A 19,539-nucleotide genomic window follows, 5' to 3' on the forward strand; every position below is an offset into this window, starting at 1 on the left:
CTATCTCCCGTGTTCATTATCACACTATTAAACAGAGTCCAATGTTTCTGTAGTTACTATCAGATGAAATGAGCTAATTTCCCTGGAGATTTATCTACACAGACCAGATGTCTTTAGCTAGCTATTCCCCAGATTGAGCAGAGTGAGGCACATCCAATGCCTTCACTGTTACCATAGAGACAGGCTTTCCCATCCACTGTGCAGCCGTGCTATAGTAGCTACCAGCTGTTGTCTAGTCAAACCCTCCACCAGAAGACAGTGAGGCAAAAGTGGGAGACCCAAAGCTGAGGTTCTCCCAGCATCTCAGACAGAATCTTCAATGGCAATTTCCCTATCTCCAGCCCCTTAGCCATCACTTTTAGGCTAGCTAGTATTGTTTAAAGCTGTTGGAACTCGTGTGTGCGTAATTCTCTACTACCCTATATTAGTTTGTGTGAGCAGACTGGTAGACATAATGCGCACTGTACTGTTGTAGCAGATGCTGCCAGACAGTTAAGAAGCTTAAGGCACAATCCGGCCACAGTTTTATTCTGTTTTATTATTTAAAATACAATCATCTCTAACTGGGTTACAAGGATGCAATACAAAAAGTTTTAAAAAATAATCAGTTAAAATGGCCTGCTGGAATAAAAATGGGTTCAGTAAGAGCCAGCTGTTCAGTAGGGAGGGGCCTGCCTGACCTCAGCTGGAAGAGAGTTCCATAAAATTGGGTCCACAATACTAAATACATGGCTCCTGGTGGATATAAGTTGTGCATCCAAGCTTCAAGGGACCACTAACAGTGACTTCCCCAAAGACTTTAGTGATCAGGCAGGGTTATAAGGAATTAGGTAGTCCTTGAAGTATGCTGGACCAAATTGTTAAGGGCCTTGTGAATTAATCTAAGAACCTTGACCCTGGTCAGGTAGAGCATTGCAGTTATGTGTTGCCAATAGTCTGCCCCCATTAGCAGTCTAGCCGCAGCATTTTGCAGCAGCTGAAGCCTCTGGACCAAACCCAAAGGGAGCCCCCACAGAACCCATTGCAACAATCAAGCCTTGAGGTTACCAATGCATGGAGCACCGTGGTCACACAATTCCAGTAGTTGACTGTAGTTGACATACCAGCCATAGCTGGTAAAAGGCCACTGAGGCTACCTGAGCTTCTCGTGACAAAGCTGGATCCCAAACTCTGAGCCTGTTTTTTCAGAGGGAGTGCAATCCCATCCAGAACAGGCAACTGACCAATCTCTGGGATATGAGAACCACCAACACACATTGCCTCCATCTCCCCACTGATTTAAACAGGGAAGTGAAGCACATGCTTAATTATCTCCTATTTAAAGTGCAATCTCGTTGCTTAACTTTTAACTAAACCATGTCTGTAAATCCCAGTCTCGATGCTCTGTTGAACTAAGGATGAATACTATCAAAGGGAAAAGCTCTTCTTCAGATTAGTGTCTCTCTATCACTATGCTTCCTTCAAAGCTTTAGATATCTCGTTTCAGTCCACTAATTCATCACTTGCTACTATGATGAGCCATAAGAGGAGAAAAACAATTGTGGCCACCATTTTCATTCTTGCATTCTTCTCTTTAAATGGACTCAAGTTCAAATGTCTAATTATAACTTTGAAGAGTTAATGATCAATTCAACAAAGGCTTTAGAATGTCTTTGAAGCTGTAACAACAAGCCAAAGATGATGGAGAGGGAGTGTTAACTCCACAGGGAACTTACAGAGTAGGTTGTAAAGGTGAGAGGCTGGCTTATGTCTTCTAGTTAATAAAACTCTGTTGCTTTGACTTGATAACAATGCAACATACACAACACCAGCAAACATTATCTAGCTTTGAATACAGCTGATAGTTATTTCATTAATGAAGTGTAATCAATAAAATGGCACTAATGCAGTAAGATATGTCTATGTTGCCTTGGTAGTTCACCTACACCAGGAGCATAGCTGTCAATGTTTTCCTTTTTTAAAGGGAAATTCCCTTATTTCGAATAGGATTCCTTGCAAGAAAAGGGGAAAGTTGACAGCTATGACCAGGAGACAGATGCTGGTACTGGTGCCCTGTTGATGTGATATTGCCAACCATGGTATCCAATTGTCCTGGGCCACATGAAAAAGAGGAGCCCCGAAGCACTACTTTCCAGGGGCTCTTTTCTTGTCTGTCAGTCCCCTCAAGGTGCTGCCCCTCATAGTATTAATCTTGTCCCTCGTGCTTTTTAACATTAATGTGAAACTTCTGGGAGATGCTGTTCAGAAATGCACCATTCAGCTCTTTTTCTCCTTGTCATGTAGCAATTTTCCAGTTCACACAAAGGAAGGGCTGAATTTTCTTTTATGAGTAAGGTCACTCCAATGTTAAACCACTTGTGTGTTGTTACAACCAGTTCCACCAGCTAGAAATGTGGCTAGGCATTCTCTCAAAGTTAAGTCACCAAGAACCCCCAAACCAAATTATTTGTCTACCTTATCTTAAATAAATAGTCATTTGTCAAAGGAAACATAAAAAAGAGCCAACACAGCTGAGTTCTTTTAGTTTTAGTCCTGGCAGTGTTGTGCTGAAACCCGTCCCCTAATTTCCTGAAATTTTTCTTCCGCTACAAAATATGCTTTTATTTTTCTGCCATATTCATAGGGCACACTAGAATTTCATTGGCTTGTATCTGACATTAGTCATGCTCAGAGTAAACCACCTGAAATTGATGGACTGAAGTTAGTCATGTCCATTAACTGCAAAAGGTCCACTCTGAGTATGACTGACATTGGTTACAACCCTTGAAATTTTTGGTAGGTGTGGAGTTGAGCTTACTTTATTGTTGTGGATTTGTACTTTTGTTTTTGTATTTGATTTTTCCCCCCTGTTAAGCATTTCTGCAGACTCCCCAACTGATTTTGCTCCCTATACCATCACTCTCCTTGCCATTAATAAAATATTTGCACACTAGTTTCTTTAAAAGTAATATATATGTGCCAAATATGCATGGTGGCCGATCACAGAAGCAACAATTTGTGATAACAGAATCATTGTACTATTCCTAAGTAATTAACACCTATGATGGTATCAGAAGCCATTGCTTCTGTTATCTACACTCACATTTATCTGCATACATAACTAGCTTCTCAACCACCAATAGACCCCAAGGGTATAGCAACTGTAATTGCAAAACTGGATTATAGAGCCGATTTTGGAAAAGCAAATTCTTTTTCCACAAATCACAAAGTGCCCCCTCCTTCAAAGCAACCTCATAAATCAAAAGACCGTTGCAAATATAATAGATTCCTTCATCAACTTAAAACAGAATGTTTATTTTTACACACATGATTTTTAGACTCTGTTACCTTGAAGCAATGGCTGTTTAAAAAGTGGTTTTTATAGAAAGGGAGAGAAAATATATGCTCATCGGTCTAGACATATACATCGCAGACTAATAGAAATAAGTGCATCTTTCATAAGATTTATTTTTATAAACAAGGGCTAGACCACCAGTTACATTCAATAAGTATGTTTTCATGTTTCAGCATTCTTGTTAACCGCAGCTCCCCTCTCCCCAGCTCTTCCTTTGATCCTACTTCACTGTGCACATCAATCACCTCCCCCAAAGGAGAATATATATATATACATGGACAGTTCAGCCGACCAACTGTGCAAGGAACACATTGCCAAACCAATCTTCTTCATGGATAAAAAGAGAGCCCAGAGGAGAACTTTGCATACACATCAACTAGATGGGGCATGTACGGATACATAAACATCAATGACACAAGGTTTAATTTACTGAAAGAAAGGGGAGAAGAAGCACAAGACTGAAGACATGTGGAGATCTTAGAAGCATCTAAGTGATCCATGTGTTCTGCTTTTTTTTTTTAATGTATTACCATAAAAAGGGAAATACACACACATCACTATGACTATCTTCAATCAAGGTATAGGTAAAAGTGCAAACACTTAAAGAGAAACAGAAGTACTGAGTAAAGGATGATGACCTGATTATGGAATACAGCTGGTGTGAAGGTTAACCCAATAACTCATTCCAGAAGACCTGAGGAACATGTGTAGATGTGTTTGAGATACCATAGTTCACACTGGCACATCAGAAGCTACCTCAAAACCCAGACTATTGGTGCAGCTACTGTACTTCAGTATTACTGGCAGGAAGTCTCCAGAGTATGAGACAGGGGTCTTTCACAGCCCTACCTGGAGATACCAGGATTGAAAGTCAGACCTTTTGTAATCAAAGCTTGAGCTATGCCTCTTTTTAATACCAAAGTTTGACGGTGAGTTGGTATCACTGCAGCTATCACAACTGTTTAGCTCTGACAAATACTTATTCCCATGGTTCAAGATATCAAAACTAAGAGCACTGGACTGCACAAGGTTCATCTTATATATTTTGGAAAACTCTGTCCTGCTGCAAAGAAACAAAGAGCAGAAATTAAATGACAGAGGTTCTCCATTGTCAGTCCTCTTCGAGATGTCGCCCGGTCCAGAGTTGCACTCTTGACAGCTGATTCCTGCACAGCATATTTCCCTCTTTCCAAAAATGGACTTATTGCTAATGATTACCTCATCTTAATATGTAAGTTCAAAAGAGAATGGATTCAGCGCTTCTGATATTATTAAACCAGCAAAACAGACACACACAAAACACCAGCAGCAGCTTGTACTGCACTACTACGGTCATTTTAAAATATCAAAAGATTTGCCTATTATAGGTGATCTGGAAACCTGTTTACGCTGAAACACGGCTGACAAACAGAAAACGTGACCTTTTATTCTGTTAAAAACAGTACTTAGGAGAGAGAGAGAAAACAGAAGCTTGCGTGGAAATATAAATGATGAAAAGTAAAATAAAAAGTGCATTTCCCATTATCCCAGGAATTGTGATTTATTGAGTGATTTGCTCACCCGCAGCTTTTTATTTTAGTATTTGGGAGAGGGGAAACACATCCAGAGGTTTATTACCCTTTACAGAGATATAATGAGATATCTTTTCTCCAGGAGGAAAGCCTGCTGGCAAGGACACCAGCTGCATTGGTGCCCAACCCCCAGGGCAGAGGGACAGCCATCACACAGATGGGAAATGGCTGGGAAGAAAACAGGAAGAAAGCCCTGAAATAAGAGAGCCTCTACCTACCGTATCAAAGCTCAAGTCTGGAACCCAGATGCTGCAATCTGAACATGGTGGCATCATTGTTAAATATCTGATGCTAAGTGACGGGTAGCTTTATATTATGTAAAAGCTCAGTATCTTAACGGTCCAGCAGTGACTCAAAAAACCAAGAGCCTAAAATAAACACACACAGACACACACACACAAATAGCCAACAGCATTTTGAGCTTTTTACCTGTAATGGTTTACTTGTCTAAACACGAACATGTGACTTAATCATATTAGTAATATTTTCCTGACCAGCTTCGTTTTTTAAAGAACATATTTGGTTATTAGCTAAGCAGTAGATGAAGTAGAGAAAGCTTACAGTATCAAGTCTGTCAATAATAATAATAATAATAATAATAATAATAATAATAATAATAAGGTTATTCATATGCCCTTAATATCCAGATTTACTGAGATCCATTAATATTGTAATCTTATCAATTTATTCACTTATGTATTTTTGTGTATGTATATGTGTTTGTATGTTTATGCACGTGCACACTTTCTGTCTGTCTTTGGGTGTACCCAACATAGGGCTCCTAGCAGTAGCTGTTTTTTGAGAACCTGGAGCACTTTGGAAGACAGGCTGTTGTTTGCTATGTGTGTATTCAAACCAATGTCATATCTGATAAACAGATGTCACAGGGTTTAGGTCTTTTGTCCTGTTTCTAAAAAATATTGACAAGGAAGGAGAGGAGACTATTCTTACAGGTGCTCTGCAGCTTTTATTTATTTCATTTTCTTACATTTTCATCCTGCTTTTCCACCAAACGGTGCTCAGGTTAGTTAATAGCAGCAGTAAAGATACAATAAAATATTGAAAGGATAGCAAAGGAGTAAAAACATTGTTGTTCTTTTACAAAGTTAAAATAACCTTTAAAAACAAGGCAAATTAACATTGACTTTAACTGGTTGTTTTTACTGATTTTACCAATGACAACATATTTAGAAATCAGCTAAAGGACCTGACTATATGTTTTGAGGAACATTCTGGAAAAACGAAAAGCTCATTTTTCAGTGTTTCTGTTCAGAAATGAGACTTGGGCTCTAAATCCTAAAGGATGCTGTGGAATTAGCATTCTGGAGATGAAATGAGCCCTGCTAACCACAGAAGTGTACTGTGGCAGTGCTTGAAGGTAGCTGATCCAAAGGCCCCCTTTCCCCCTGACACATCCCTAAGAAATCCACAAAAATCTACACCAGCCCCCAAACTGGCACAGAGATTCCTGCCCTTCCCCATACACTAATATAAATGGGAAAGAAAGACTACATATAGAAAAAGCAGGAAGGGGGCGGGGAGAAAGCGCTTCCCCACCACCTCCACTGTCTGTGCCCCAGCAGAGGTGGGCCACCAGGGCTTAAGAGTGGCAGCTTCTCTGCTATGGATTCTCCCCACCAGCCTCTTAGGATTGCTCAGTTTGTAGAGCTTTGTATTCACAAGCAGCTAAAGAGAGCAAGAAAAGCAAATTGTAGAGCTAGCGGTTGATTGTAGAACCACCGCTAATGGGGATGTGGCCAATGAGCAGACACAGTGGGGCAGCCATGTTGTTCTGGTCCAGTTGGGAGGGGGAAGAGACTGAAACCCTGGGAAGCCATGGTCCGTCAGCGAAGCCAACACTGAGGTAGACGGATCAATGGTCTGACTTGGTCTAAGATGGCTTCCTCAAAGATCAGAAGACGACCATGGAGACATTTTCCTCTATGCTTAGGTCAGGTTTGCACCATTCCTGATCCACCAGGTCAGATGTTGGTCTTTAGATATGTGCAGCACTCCACAAAATAACTCAATAAATCTCATGCTCAGGACTCCCAAAACAGGACTGTAGGTAAGCACCTCACAAATCACGAGTGTGTGGCTCTTAGAAATAATTCAATGTGGTGGTCTCAAGTTGTTCAGCCCTCATTTAGTCTCTCAAATGTTTATATTCAGCTCAATCCCCAGCATCTGCAGCATGCCATGCCTTGCATCAGACAATGAGGTTGGGCAGGCAGATTGCATTCTAAAGCAACTCTGACTGTTGATTATAAACTTGCATTCCTTCTTTCTTGGTAGTTGCATTGCCTAATTCAGTCTTGCTTTCCCCTGAAAGATTATTTCAGTAATATTTACACCTTAATTCATTTCCCCCTCCCAACCCAGCATACGACTTTTCACAGTTTAACACTAATTGGAGCTACCTCAGAATGCACATTCCACATGTTTCTGTTGACAGCCGCTAGACTCCAATGTCTAGTCTGCCATATAAGGGGGGATTTAGGCCATGAACGGAATAGAAGCCAACAAAATGAAGAATTACATAGCTTTGCATTCTTGCAAGTATTTACTTTTTAAAAATGCCTCAGTCTCCGGGACTTCATTCAAAATCTTCCAGTGTTTGTGCTTACACAAAAATAATAATAATCCACAAAGTATGTAGAAACACCTCACAATAACTTACAGTATTTATATTTATGTATTTGTTACATTTTGAAATTGCCCTTCTTCCTGTCGGAACTCAGAGCGACAAATGTGTAAAATATGTGAAATTGGAATGCGGTTGCTTTTAACACCCAAATCACAGTGGAAAGGAAAATGGGTTTCTAACATGTGCAAGGCCCACTCAGCTTAGCTTGAGTATCTTGCAAGCATCATATTTAAGCTTTTTTGATAAATGTGTATAGCTCATTTATTCAGTGAAGTCAACATGTACTTATTACTCCATTAAGTGCTACAATTTTCCCGATCACCGCTAACACAGAGTGGTCATAGATGACTGTGCACCAACATGGTCGCCATGGCCAAGGCAGGGGCAAGTACACCAAAGATCTGTATGTCTGCAGCATCAAGCCACACCATGCTATTTGCCAGATGCCTGCCACACAATTTGCTGGTTTGCTGCAGGTACATAGTAAAATCCACCACATCATTTGGGTTGGATGCTATATAGATAAACATTTCCCAATTGCTCTGTAGTTAGATTACAAGTGGTAAATTAGTAAGCTCTTGAAGTTTGCTGATTTGTGTGATGTTGTTGCTGTTTTAGAATATTAGACTCTTTAGGACTAAGTTTATTTCCTTGTTATTGTAATTTAATGGTACAGTTTTATTGTTTTGCTTGTAGGCTGCTTTGAGGGTCTTCGGTGGGGGAGCAGGAAATATATGTAAATATTGAAAATGCTATTTCAGATCCCATCGTTAGTGTGCATTGTTCTGTATTTGTTGAAAGACACACAACATTGAGCATAATAGGGAGTTTGATTTTCATGGAAGTTACGCTGTGATTACTATTGGACTGATGGACGTATACATGGTTTATTATAAGAGTATAACAGTAGGCAAAGACTGAAATGCCCTGAACAATTCCCAAGCCTGGCTTTAGCACAAAGCATAGCATAACAGCATAGCATAGGTGCAAATATTTAAGACAAATTTTGGTGCCTTCCCCCAGTGCCCATGGCAGCGAGAGGCATCACAACCACTGGGAGAGCACCATTGCCGCTCCAGATGTATTAGACTTCAGCTGCCATCAGCCCTGCCAGCATGCTAAAGCTCAGGGATAATAGGTTTAATCCAAAAACATCTGAAGGGCCACAGGTTCACCCCACTCTGAACTCTTATTTGCTCGCTCCATCTTAAACCACACAAGGCAGTAGCTCAGGGTGACAAGACAGGAAAATAAGAATCTGCCTTAACCCAAATCAGACTGCTGCCCATCTAGCCCAGTCTACTTTGCCTGGCAGAGGTCGCAGACAGGATTTCCCACCATCAGCTCCTATCTTATTTTTGTTACTAGAGAGGCCAGGAAGTGAACCTAAGACCTGCTGCATGCAAAGTATGCACTCTTGTCTCTGATCTATGGTAGCTCTCCTACCTGCCCAATGAACATACTTGCTGTTCTGGGCTGCAGCTGTCCTACCCTGCACAATATGAGCATTCTGTAAACGTTAAACAAACAAAAAAAATCCCAAGGACAACAAACTGCAGTGCCTGGTTTATCTATAAGCACATAGCAAAAGATAATTTGTTTTTTAACCAGCTGAGTTCTAAAGAATACCCACCTCACAGTTAAGAAAATGACAGACCTAGCTAATATATAATTGTTAGCAATCCTGGGCTAACATTCAGTTATTGTTTTAAGGTTGCAGTGAGACCTTCCTTTCCTATGTCACATTGATTCCTTTTCGAACTAAGAGCAATTAGTTCGAAATTGTGCATCCATTTTACAATGCAAAAAACAACAACAATAAGCATTGAATAAGGTGCATATAATTTTCCACTTTATATTTTCAGTTCACAAATATTTCCTATGTATTAATAATAAAAGTGCTTAGCTTTGGTTAGAAAAAGCTCTTGAAATTCCACTGCTTTCAACAGCAATGCTAAGCAAATATTTCTCACTGGAACAAAAAGGAACCTGAAAATTATCTCTGGACGGACCATGCCAAAACTAAAAGAAATGACTTCGGGTAATTAAGGGAAGAGCCTCAAAGTTATCTCCACAAATGCAAGTTCCTAAACCCATATTTCCGGAGATAATGCGAAGGTAGACGGAAGGGGTGCTTACAGATTTTCCCCTTGAAAATCTGCCCTTCCCCCACCAGCTGGTTGGGAGCCCAGCTGGGGAAGAAATTAATTTGAAGCAGCAAGGGAGGGCAATTGCAGAGGGGAAATGGTGAATGGGGAAGGATTAAGGACCCCCTCCCTCCAGGTATCTCCCTGCCCTGCACTTATCTTACAAAGGAAACACTGGGCTGGGGACTTCAAATTTCCCTTGTAACATCTATTCCTTCCCCACCCCCCCAAAAGCCTGCATTATTTTCTGTCCTTCCTCCAAACGTTTTAGGAAGCCCAACAACTTAATTCTATCCTTTCCCTCCCCCCCCATAAAACTCAGTACCTGCATGTTGTAAATTAAAAGTTTATTTCAATATATTTATTTCACAGTCCTTTTTTCAAATTACTCATCAGTATTCACTGCAGTTATTCAATTACGCCACACCTGCAATTTCAGGCTCTCTTTCCACACCAAGGGCCACTTAAAGCAATTCAATAGCTACCAGCTAGTGACAGCTGGCAAACCCAAACCTGCCTCCGGTAGTCTATCATATGCAATCAATTGCAAACAGAGCATCAGCAGGCTCATCTCATTATTTCCTGGATAATTCCCCCAGGGAAAACAAAAATCAGCCCTCCACTTCGAGTCAGGATGCTGTAATACCCGCCCCAACCCCTCAATTCCTTTCTCCTCTCGTTTCCATCAGTTCACTACGCTGCTTTGGCTTTTAAGCTTGATATCCGTTATGTTATGTCAGCTGTTACATTACGCTTAAGACAATAGACTCCAGCTGGCTGAGGTCAGATGTAAAAACAAGGACCTAACAAAGCCATGGGCCCTCCAGTTATATTGAAATTGAGATACATACTGAATGTAGCACTTAATGACAAACTACTTCCCAGACTTTTGGACAAGACATAAAGGAAACACCTGTCACTGCAAGTGTAACATGCTAATCCTGATAAGTTTAAAAATCCTTCTCAGTGCTCAATTCTGCTGTATGCCAGGGTTTAACAGGCTTAAGTTTCCTCTCCCCATCTCAAGAACAGAAAATTTTTCCTCCCCTCTGCTTATTATATATAGTAGGATTGTAAGTCTAAAATCATTTCTGCATAGCAAAACTGCTCTCATCCAGATGCTCTGCGCGAAGTGAGATTTACTGTTCTAAACCTGTAACTACAATCGGTCGTAAAGTTCATCTAGTATTTTACGTCTGACGGTATTTCCAGAAAAAGCAAATGTATGTGGATTTCAGAGTTCTAATTTTTTAAAAGGCTTTACAACAATTCCCTAAAACTTTGTTTTCCTTCCAGGCTGTGTTTTCTCTTAACTCACATAGTAGCCATGGATTAACAAGACTCCATTAAACGGTGAGTGTGTGAGAGGAAAGAAATCTATAATCAGCTGATGCCACATGGAAATATATGTTCATTGTTACTTCCACGGCAAAACTCTCTCTTAAAAGCTCTGAGTTTTTAAAAATCAGACTTTAATTCCCTGTAAAGAGCTCTGATATATCTTCCAGAATGCACAATTGATATACCAAAGATGATGATGATGATGATGATGATGATAATAATAATAATAATAATAATAATAATAATAATAATAAATTATTTTTTCATTTATGAATCGTTTCACATATAATATATTGGAAGCAATTTGACAGTTTAAAAAATAACACACACAAACCCCCCAAAAATGTTACACAATTTCATATATAAAGACAATTATAACTTCTTTTTTTAAAAAAAGCTCCAACTTGGCATTTAAAAACAACTTCAAACCCAACACAGATAGAGTGGGATAAAGAAGTCGACTTTAAAAGGTTTCTTGAAACTAGAAAAGAGTTTTCAACAAGCAGCAATGGAAAAAGCTGCTCTTGCAAAATAGCACCTCAATAGGTACCATTTCATAGAATCATAGAATCATAGAGTTGGAAGAGACCACAAGGGCCATCGAGTCCAACCCCCTGCCAAGCAGGAAACACCATCAGAGCACTCCTGACATATGGTTGTCAAGCCTCTGCTTAAAGACCTCCAAAGAAGGAGACTCCACCACACTCCTTGGCAGCAAATTCCACTGTCGAACAGCTCTTACTGTCAGGAAGTTCTTCCTAATGTTTAGGTGGAATCTTCTTTCCTGCAGTTTGGATCCATTGCTCCGTGTCCGCTTCTCTGGAGCAACAGAAAACAACCTTTCTCCCTCCTCTATGTGACATCCTTTTATATATTTGAACATGGCTATCATATCACCCCTTAACCTCCTCTTCTCCAGGCTAAACATGCCCAGCTCCCTTAGCCGTTCCTCATAAGGCATCGTTTCCAGGCCTTTGACCATTTTGGTTGCCCTCCTCTGGACACGTTCCAGTTTGTCAGTGTCCTTCCTGAACTGTGGTGCCCAGAACTGGACACAGTACTCCAGGTGAGGTCTGACCAGAGCAGAATACAGTGGCACTATTACTTCCCTTGATCTAGATGCTATACTCCTATTGATGCAGCCCAGAATTGCATTGGTTCTTTTAGCTGCCGCGTCACACTGTTGGCTCATGTCAAGTTTGTGGTCAACCAAGACTCCTAGATCCTTTTCACATGTAGTGCTCTCAAGCCAGGTGTCACCCATCTTGTATTTGTGCCTCTCATTTTTTTTGCCCAAGTGCAATACTTTACATTTCTCCCTGTTAAAATTCATCTTGTTTGTTTTGGCCCAGTTCTCTAATCTGTCAAGGTCGTTTTGAAGTGTGATCCTGTCCTCTGGGGTGTTAGCCACCCCTCCCAGTTTGGTGTCACCTGCAAATTTGATCAGGATGCGCTTGAGTCCATCATCCAAGTCGTTGATAAAGATGTTGAATAAGACCGGGCCCAAGACAGAACCCTGTGGCACCCCACTAGTCACTCTTCTCCAGGATGAAGAGGAACCATTGATGAGCACCCTTTTAAGATGTACCCAGTTTCAACTCTGTTATCCTCCCTCCTCAAAACCAACAACTGTTCTTCCAGCTGAAAACTGGCCATGTTCCCCACCCCCATCCCAGCAGCAGATAACCTCCTCCACCCATTCAGCCTCCATCCTCTAAACTGAGCTTGCCAACAATGGTTTCTGTAACACAGATGCTCCACTTCAGTCATTATACTGAGATCACTATGTCATATCACGTTGGCCATGAGAAGCAGCCTGCCGATGGCAAGAACAATTTACCCCTATTGGTCTGTGCTGGATTGCAATCTGTCACATCCAAAAGTTCTGGCCAGAGCCCTTCCTTACAGGGTCAGGACCATGTGAATTAAGGGTGTCTCTTCACTGAATTTACATTTTCTGTTTTTATTCTTCAACAAGAACATGAAAGGCCAGGTAATAAACAAGTAACAAGTGTAACATAGTTTGCTACTTATTTATTTATTTACTCATTTCATTCCATTTTAATCCTGCACCCTGATTTCATGGAGCTCAGGGCAACATACATGGATCTTCCTCACCTCCAGTTTGATCCTAATAGTAACCCTTTGAGGTAGGCTATGCTAACAGAGGTGCGCAGTAAAGGTATGAACCTGAATTTGATCCTCAGCTGACACTCTAACCACTGTACCACAATGACCCCTCTTAATGTATGACTGCTTTTTCACGGGGACGGCTTTCATTGCATTGCAGTGCACTGCCTAACAATACAAGGCTTATTTTTCCCACTGAAAAGCTTAGAGCAGAATTACAGTTATGAGGGAATGGATGAAAGGACACTGCAGGAGACATATAAACACTCTGAATATTATTTTTATAGAGGTTCAAATCTTGTCTCCCTATACCTGATCTCCCCCTGCCCCGCAGCTTTACCAGGGCACTATAAAATTCATGAACTCAGTTACATATGCTGTGGGGGATTATACAAGAATTACAGTATATTCATTAACAATTAGCTCTGACCCTTATTCCCCCCCCCCACAGTTCTTTGTTTACTTTAAAATATATATCTCACGTACTATTTAAAAAAAAATATTTTTCATGATTACATGATGGCAGAATTAACCGTTTAACCATTAATGCACCCTCAGTTGCAGTTGCCTCACAAGACGGCTTAACACTGCCCCCTGTAGGTTTTGCAAAGGAAATCTTTCCCTTCTGTGCCAATTCATAGTTGAAAGATAGCAGCGATGTTCTTCCCTTCAATATTCTGGCCTCATTTTACACTCTCTTTCCAGAGCAGTATGGCCTGAGACCTTTTTTGTATTTGCCCAGGTACCATGCTTGCAGTATTATCTCCCTTTTAAAAGCAGGCATGCAATAGTGAGGCCTCCACCCACATTTTAAGCTAAAATAGGGGTGGTAATAATACACACGGTTGCAGTTCACAGTTCATGTGCCACTTGCGTATTTTGTGTTCAGGTGTTCACATTAAAATACAAAAAGGCCCGTAGAAACTGGTCTTAGCGTATTTGGATTAGGCTCTTGAGGCAAAATAATTTCAGACCTTGCATCCACCCTCTCACTGTTTCTCACACTGGAGAGAGGAGGGCTACAGCTGGGATAGCAATATTCTTAGATACCCATTTAAAATCTCCAGAAGTGGTGTGTATATTATGTGTGTTCTCATCCTCCTCTCATGCAACCCATTAAAAGCACAGGTTTTGCTGGCCAGTGTTTGAAAATAGGTGCAAATGTTATACAATATGCAACTCTGTTTCAGAACAACAATAACTACAAAAACCCCAAGTGAACTATTTATCCGTTTTTCAAGTTTCATCATCCTTGGGTGGATCTTGGAGACAACAGTACACCTTCTGAGAGCGAAGAAGAAAAATTACACGACAGAGTCCTTTCTGGACAGTGTCATTTGAGACTGTAGGTCTGGTGAGATGGAGGGGAGGATTACATTTTTTTAAAATCATGAAAAACAAACCCTGCTTGTAGAAAACTAGTACATCAGGGTGGGGTAGGAGTGTTCTAACCTACATTCACCCTTATATACTAGTTTACTAGTTGAAGGGAGCCTTTTTTTCATGAGTGAGCATTCAAGATTGTGACATACACCTGAAATCTAAAGTACTACCATTCCAGAAGAACTCTATCTCATGATTTTTCTACATTCACAGAATAGCCCTTGGTGGATAATGCCAATATTAGGAGTGAAATGCCCCTTTTTCAGGTTCCTGAAAACAAACACCTTCATTCAGGCCTTCAAATAAGCACATTTATTTACAAATGCAATTTACAATGCAATCCTAAACATGCTTACTCATCAGTAAGTCCCATTGAGTTCAACAGCACCAGCTGTCAGGAAAATTAGGATTGCCGCTTTAGTCAACTAACAAGTTAATTAACAGACAACTAATTGATTAAGACATCGTATGTAAGCTATAGAAATGTCACAATAAATATCAGCACATTGGCAGCAGAAAAAGAAGCTCACTGCTATTACTGAGGCATTTTGCCAAGATGGGATGGAGAAAGCATTCGCCACCTGTTGGTTACCTGCAGGATGCTCTGGATCTGTGGGAAGTTTAGGACCTGCTTATTGATTTAGAAAGCGATCAGTCTGACACCTATGGGCTACCATCCAGCGACTAGTCCAGGTCACTTCAGACATGACATTGCCAAATTCCTACACTGAAAGCATTTCTATGTAAGAATTAATGGAACACTTTTGGCCTTCTCGGTAGTGGCGCCTGCCCTGTGGAACGTCCTCCCAGCAGATGTCAAGGCAATAAACAACTATTTTACTTTTAAAAGACAACTGAAGGCGACCCTGTTTAGGGAAGTTTTTAATGTCTGATACTGTATTGTTTTTAATATTTGGTTGGAAGCCGCCCAGAGTGGCTGGGGAAACCCAGCCAGATGGGCAGGGTATACATAAATTATTATTATTATTATTATTATTATTATTATTATTATTATTATTATTCATAAGACGTTGCAATCTTAAGTGTATGCACACCAAATACCCATGACTAATCCATGTGTCCTATGATACAATTTACACACAGGTTGCTTGGTAATTGTGTGTGTGTGTGTGTATAGACATGTGCAGCAGTTCTTAAATCCAGATGAAAACCCCATTGATCTGAAAATGGGTTATGCAGGCTTTGCTGACCACAAAAGGATGAATGTTAGCTATAAGTTGCAAACCTCAATTCATGTTGTTGTTTTTTAATGAAATGAAATGTAGATGAATGACAAAGTTTATAATATTGGATAAGTTGTTTCACTCTGTAGTTGTTTCACTCTGTAGTAAAGGGCGGTGGCAGCTGTTCACATATAATGAAAATTATCTTTTTTAAAAAAAAGCCCAGTGATTCAATTAACCACCCTCCCTACCTTACTTCTTATCCTGAATAGCGAGGTGTTTGTGTGAGAAAGAACTTTTTAGGCTTCCTTTGACATTGACTCTGCCCTAGTTTCTCTTTGATACAACATTGAAAACAAGCATCTCTGCCAAAAACATTATTAGTAAAAACAATGGAAAGCAAACATTGAAGGGCTTATACACTTTTAAGCCAACATGAAAAATGCTCCAATATTAGCAAGAGTTAAATCCTGAAGGGAAGAAAAGTAATCTAGCACATGTGATGTTGCATTTTCTCTACAAATATGTACCCTTGTAATTCTGGGACCAAAACTGACAACAAAATGAGATTCGTGAGAGAAAATAGCTTTTTCAGGCACACCGTATATCCCTCTGTTCAGAAGAATATTTAATCCACTTGGATCATGTGCTTGGGTTTTCTTAGATCATGCTGAGATAACAACATTCTGCTGTGTCTTGGCACCATAAAACCTCTTGCTTATGAAAATAAAAGAAAAATATAGTCTCGCAGGGAGAATACGTGTTTGAATTTACTTTTTCTATAGTTTAAATATTGAACTCTCAAAAACAATTTTTACACAAATATGCCTCAGTCTCTTTATGAGTCATGGCCAAAACTCTCTTACAACAATATTTTAAACGTGCCAAGTGTACATATACCCTGGCCTACAACATGATGATCCAGTCACAGGCTTGGATCCAACTTTCGCGGGTGTTGAAAAACTGCCAGCACAAAGCAGAAAGGCAAAACCCTACCAGCACTGCCACCTAATGGCAGAAAATTAATCCTGCAGATAAAATCATTCAGAAATAAAATTACTTAACTGTGTATTGTGCTCTGAAAGTCATTCCAACTGGCCATTACAATAACTATGTAACCAGGAACAATGCCCAAGCTTGCTTTTTACCTCCTTCCATTTTCCTTTTGTGCTGTGCCTTTTAGCTTTAGATTTCAAATCCCTCCTCAAGAGCCAACTTTTCTCTGAAGCATTTCACAAAAGCTCTTTACAGTGGTACCTTAGTTTACAAACTTAATCCATTCTGCAAGTCCATTCTTAAACCAAAGCATTCTTAAACCAAGGCGTGCTTTCCCATAGCAGCAGGGGATACAATTTACAAATGGAACACACTCAACAGGAAGTGAAACATGTTCTGCTTCCAAGGCAAAGTTCACAAACCAAAACACCTACTTTCGGCAGCATTCTTAATCCAAGTTGTTCATAAACTAAGCTGTTCTTAAACCAAGGTACCACTGTAGTTATTTATTAGAGATGCGTTGCAACAGTTGTGTTCAAGGCAGTTAACTGTAAAATATGAAATAAAATACAAAACAATACTCAAACAAGTAGATAAAACACAAGCACAATCAATAAATAGGACAGGCGACTGAATGAACTGCTACAATTTGCAGTGGCCAAGACAGACAGACCCATGCTCTACAAAATGAATGCATATCCCCTCGTTTCCCCCCTGCCTACATTTCCTTTCCCTTCTTCTGGTATCTCCAGTGTCAATTTTTAGATGGTGCGTATCTTCAGGCAGGGTTCTGTAAAGCGCCATGTGCATGCATAGCCCTATAAAGCAATAATGGCCACAATGACATTAATAGCCAGTCCACTGACACTTCAGAAACAACTTTTATAAGTTCTTTAAAAAACAAAACTGTAGTCTAAAACCCCTGGAGGGCATGAGACTGGGGACGGCTGGTTTAGGAGCTTGCCAAATATTGCCTGTATGTTTTAAATTGTTTTTAATATTGTTTTAAAAGTTTTAACTTGCCCTGGGACCTTACAGCGAAGGGCAGGTAATAAATAGATAAACTCTCGAACCCTATATAGAAGTTTGCTAATATGTTTCCTCGTGAAAACTGTACTGGTTATTCCTCAACTACCGCAAGTAGCTGTTCATGACCAGCTCCATTAATATATATATTTAATTAATTATCAATAAGTGACAAAGAAAAAAGAAAGAAAAGAAAACCAATATTGTACAAGCATAGTGAACTGCACCTGAAAGACATAAAGACTGCGCCCGCTCCCCAATTATAAATATGAACATGAACTCTGAAAGCTGACTCGCTGGAAAACGAAGGCTAAGGTTTTGCCAACATTAACAATTAATGCACGTATAATAGGGAATTCCCAACACACAAAACAACTGCAGGACTAATTGTTCAAAGAATGGCAAGTCGAATTAAATATAAATGCTGGCTTGCCCACCCTAAGAAATTAAGTCAGGTAATGCAATGCCAGTTAACTCCTACCAAAGTACTAGTAAGAAATAGAGGAGGGCAAGGACTGCTTATGGGGCTATTAAGAGGCATTCCATGAACTTGATACAATTTACCTTAAGAGGATGCTGTGGATCCATGGCACACTCTTTTCTGTCTAAATGCACAGATGCAGAATCAGGGGACAATTAGCATGACTGTATTGGTAAGGATCAGTGTGCACATTCAGAAATTGTGTTTTGAAAAAAAGAAACCAAAAACACCACCATAAATTAATACAAAAAAACAAGAGAGGGCTGGCATGTACACATTACTGAAAGTCACATTTTCAAAGTAATTCAACAGCAAGCAGACACAAGCGTTGTTCCTAAGATGATATATAAAGCAAATATCCATTGGCATACCATCCAAAATAATGTTCCTGTGGCAAGAGCTGCATACTGATCAATCGTGGAAAGCACACTGAATATAAGGCAGACCAGCACTATGAGGAAACTGGAAAAAAAAGAAACAAGAAAAATTAAAATCACTAAAGTATTTCATTAGAAAGCTAGTACTTAAGGCAAAAAAAAAAAACTAAACAGCAAGCACATTTTTGTAAAAAGGCTATCCATACTCCAATATTGAATTGTCCATGAATGGGGAGAAAATGGGAAAGAGGTATCTAGTTGCTCATTTGTTGCAGGGGAGAAAATAAGAGTTGGGAGAGGAGTGGAGGCCTCAACCATGGCTACTTTTGTTGAGCTAGAGAGCAGTGCAGAGTTTGGACAGAATCTCATAACCCATAAGAAATACATTGATGCTATGTCAAAGCCAGAGGGACGCGGGTGGCGCTGTGGGTTAAACCACAGAGCCTAGGACTTGCTTTTCAGAAGTTCGGTGGTTCGAATCCCCGCGACGGGGTGAACTCTCGTTGTTCGGTCCCTGCTCCTGCCAACCTAGCAGTTCGAAAACACGTCCAACGTGCAAGTAGATAAATAGGTACCGCTCCAGCGGGAAGGTAAACGGCGTTTCCGTGCGCTGCTCTGGTTCACCAGAAGCGGCTTAGTCATGCTGGCCACATGACCTGGAAGCTGTCTGCGGACAAACGCCGGCTCCCTCGGCCTATAGAGTGAGATGAGCTGCCAACCCCAGAGTCATCCGCGACTGGACATAATAGTCAGGGGTCCCTTTACCTTTACCTATGTCAAAGCCTGACCTACAATTTTTATTTTTCCTCTTCTAAGAGAGAAACTTCCATTTTCCTGCCTCACTCAGGGCACTTGAAATTTTCTTTAGAATTTCTGTAGATTTTGAGCTCACCTTACCGTTGTCAGACTGAAGAAATATTTC

General features: G+C 40.3%; 1 protein-coding gene across 3 annotated transcripts in view; it reads right to left on the minus strand.

Annotated features, from left to right (window-relative positions):
* The window catches only part of KCNQ1 (potassium voltage-gated channel subfamily Q member 1), a 279,006-nt gene that overhangs the window by 218,092 nt on the left and 41,375 nt on the right, over positions 1 to 19,539 (minus strand). For all 3 annotated transcript variants that reach the window (XM_053393727.1, XM_053393717.1, XM_053393737.1), the window contains exon 2: positions 18,612 to 18,702. In XM_053393727.1, the coding sequence (XP_053249702.1) occupies positions 18,612 to 18,702 (91 nt within the window). The remainder of the gene's footprint in view (positions 1 to 18,611; positions 18,703 to 19,539) is intronic.

Source organism: Podarcis raffonei, chromosome 1 (assembly GCF_027172205.1).
Source record: "Podarcis raffonei isolate rPodRaf1 chromosome 1, rPodRaf1.pri, whole genome shotgun sequence".
In the NCBI taxonomy this organism is placed as follows: Eukaryota; Metazoa; Chordata; class Lepidosauria; order Squamata; family Lacertidae; genus Podarcis; species Podarcis raffonei.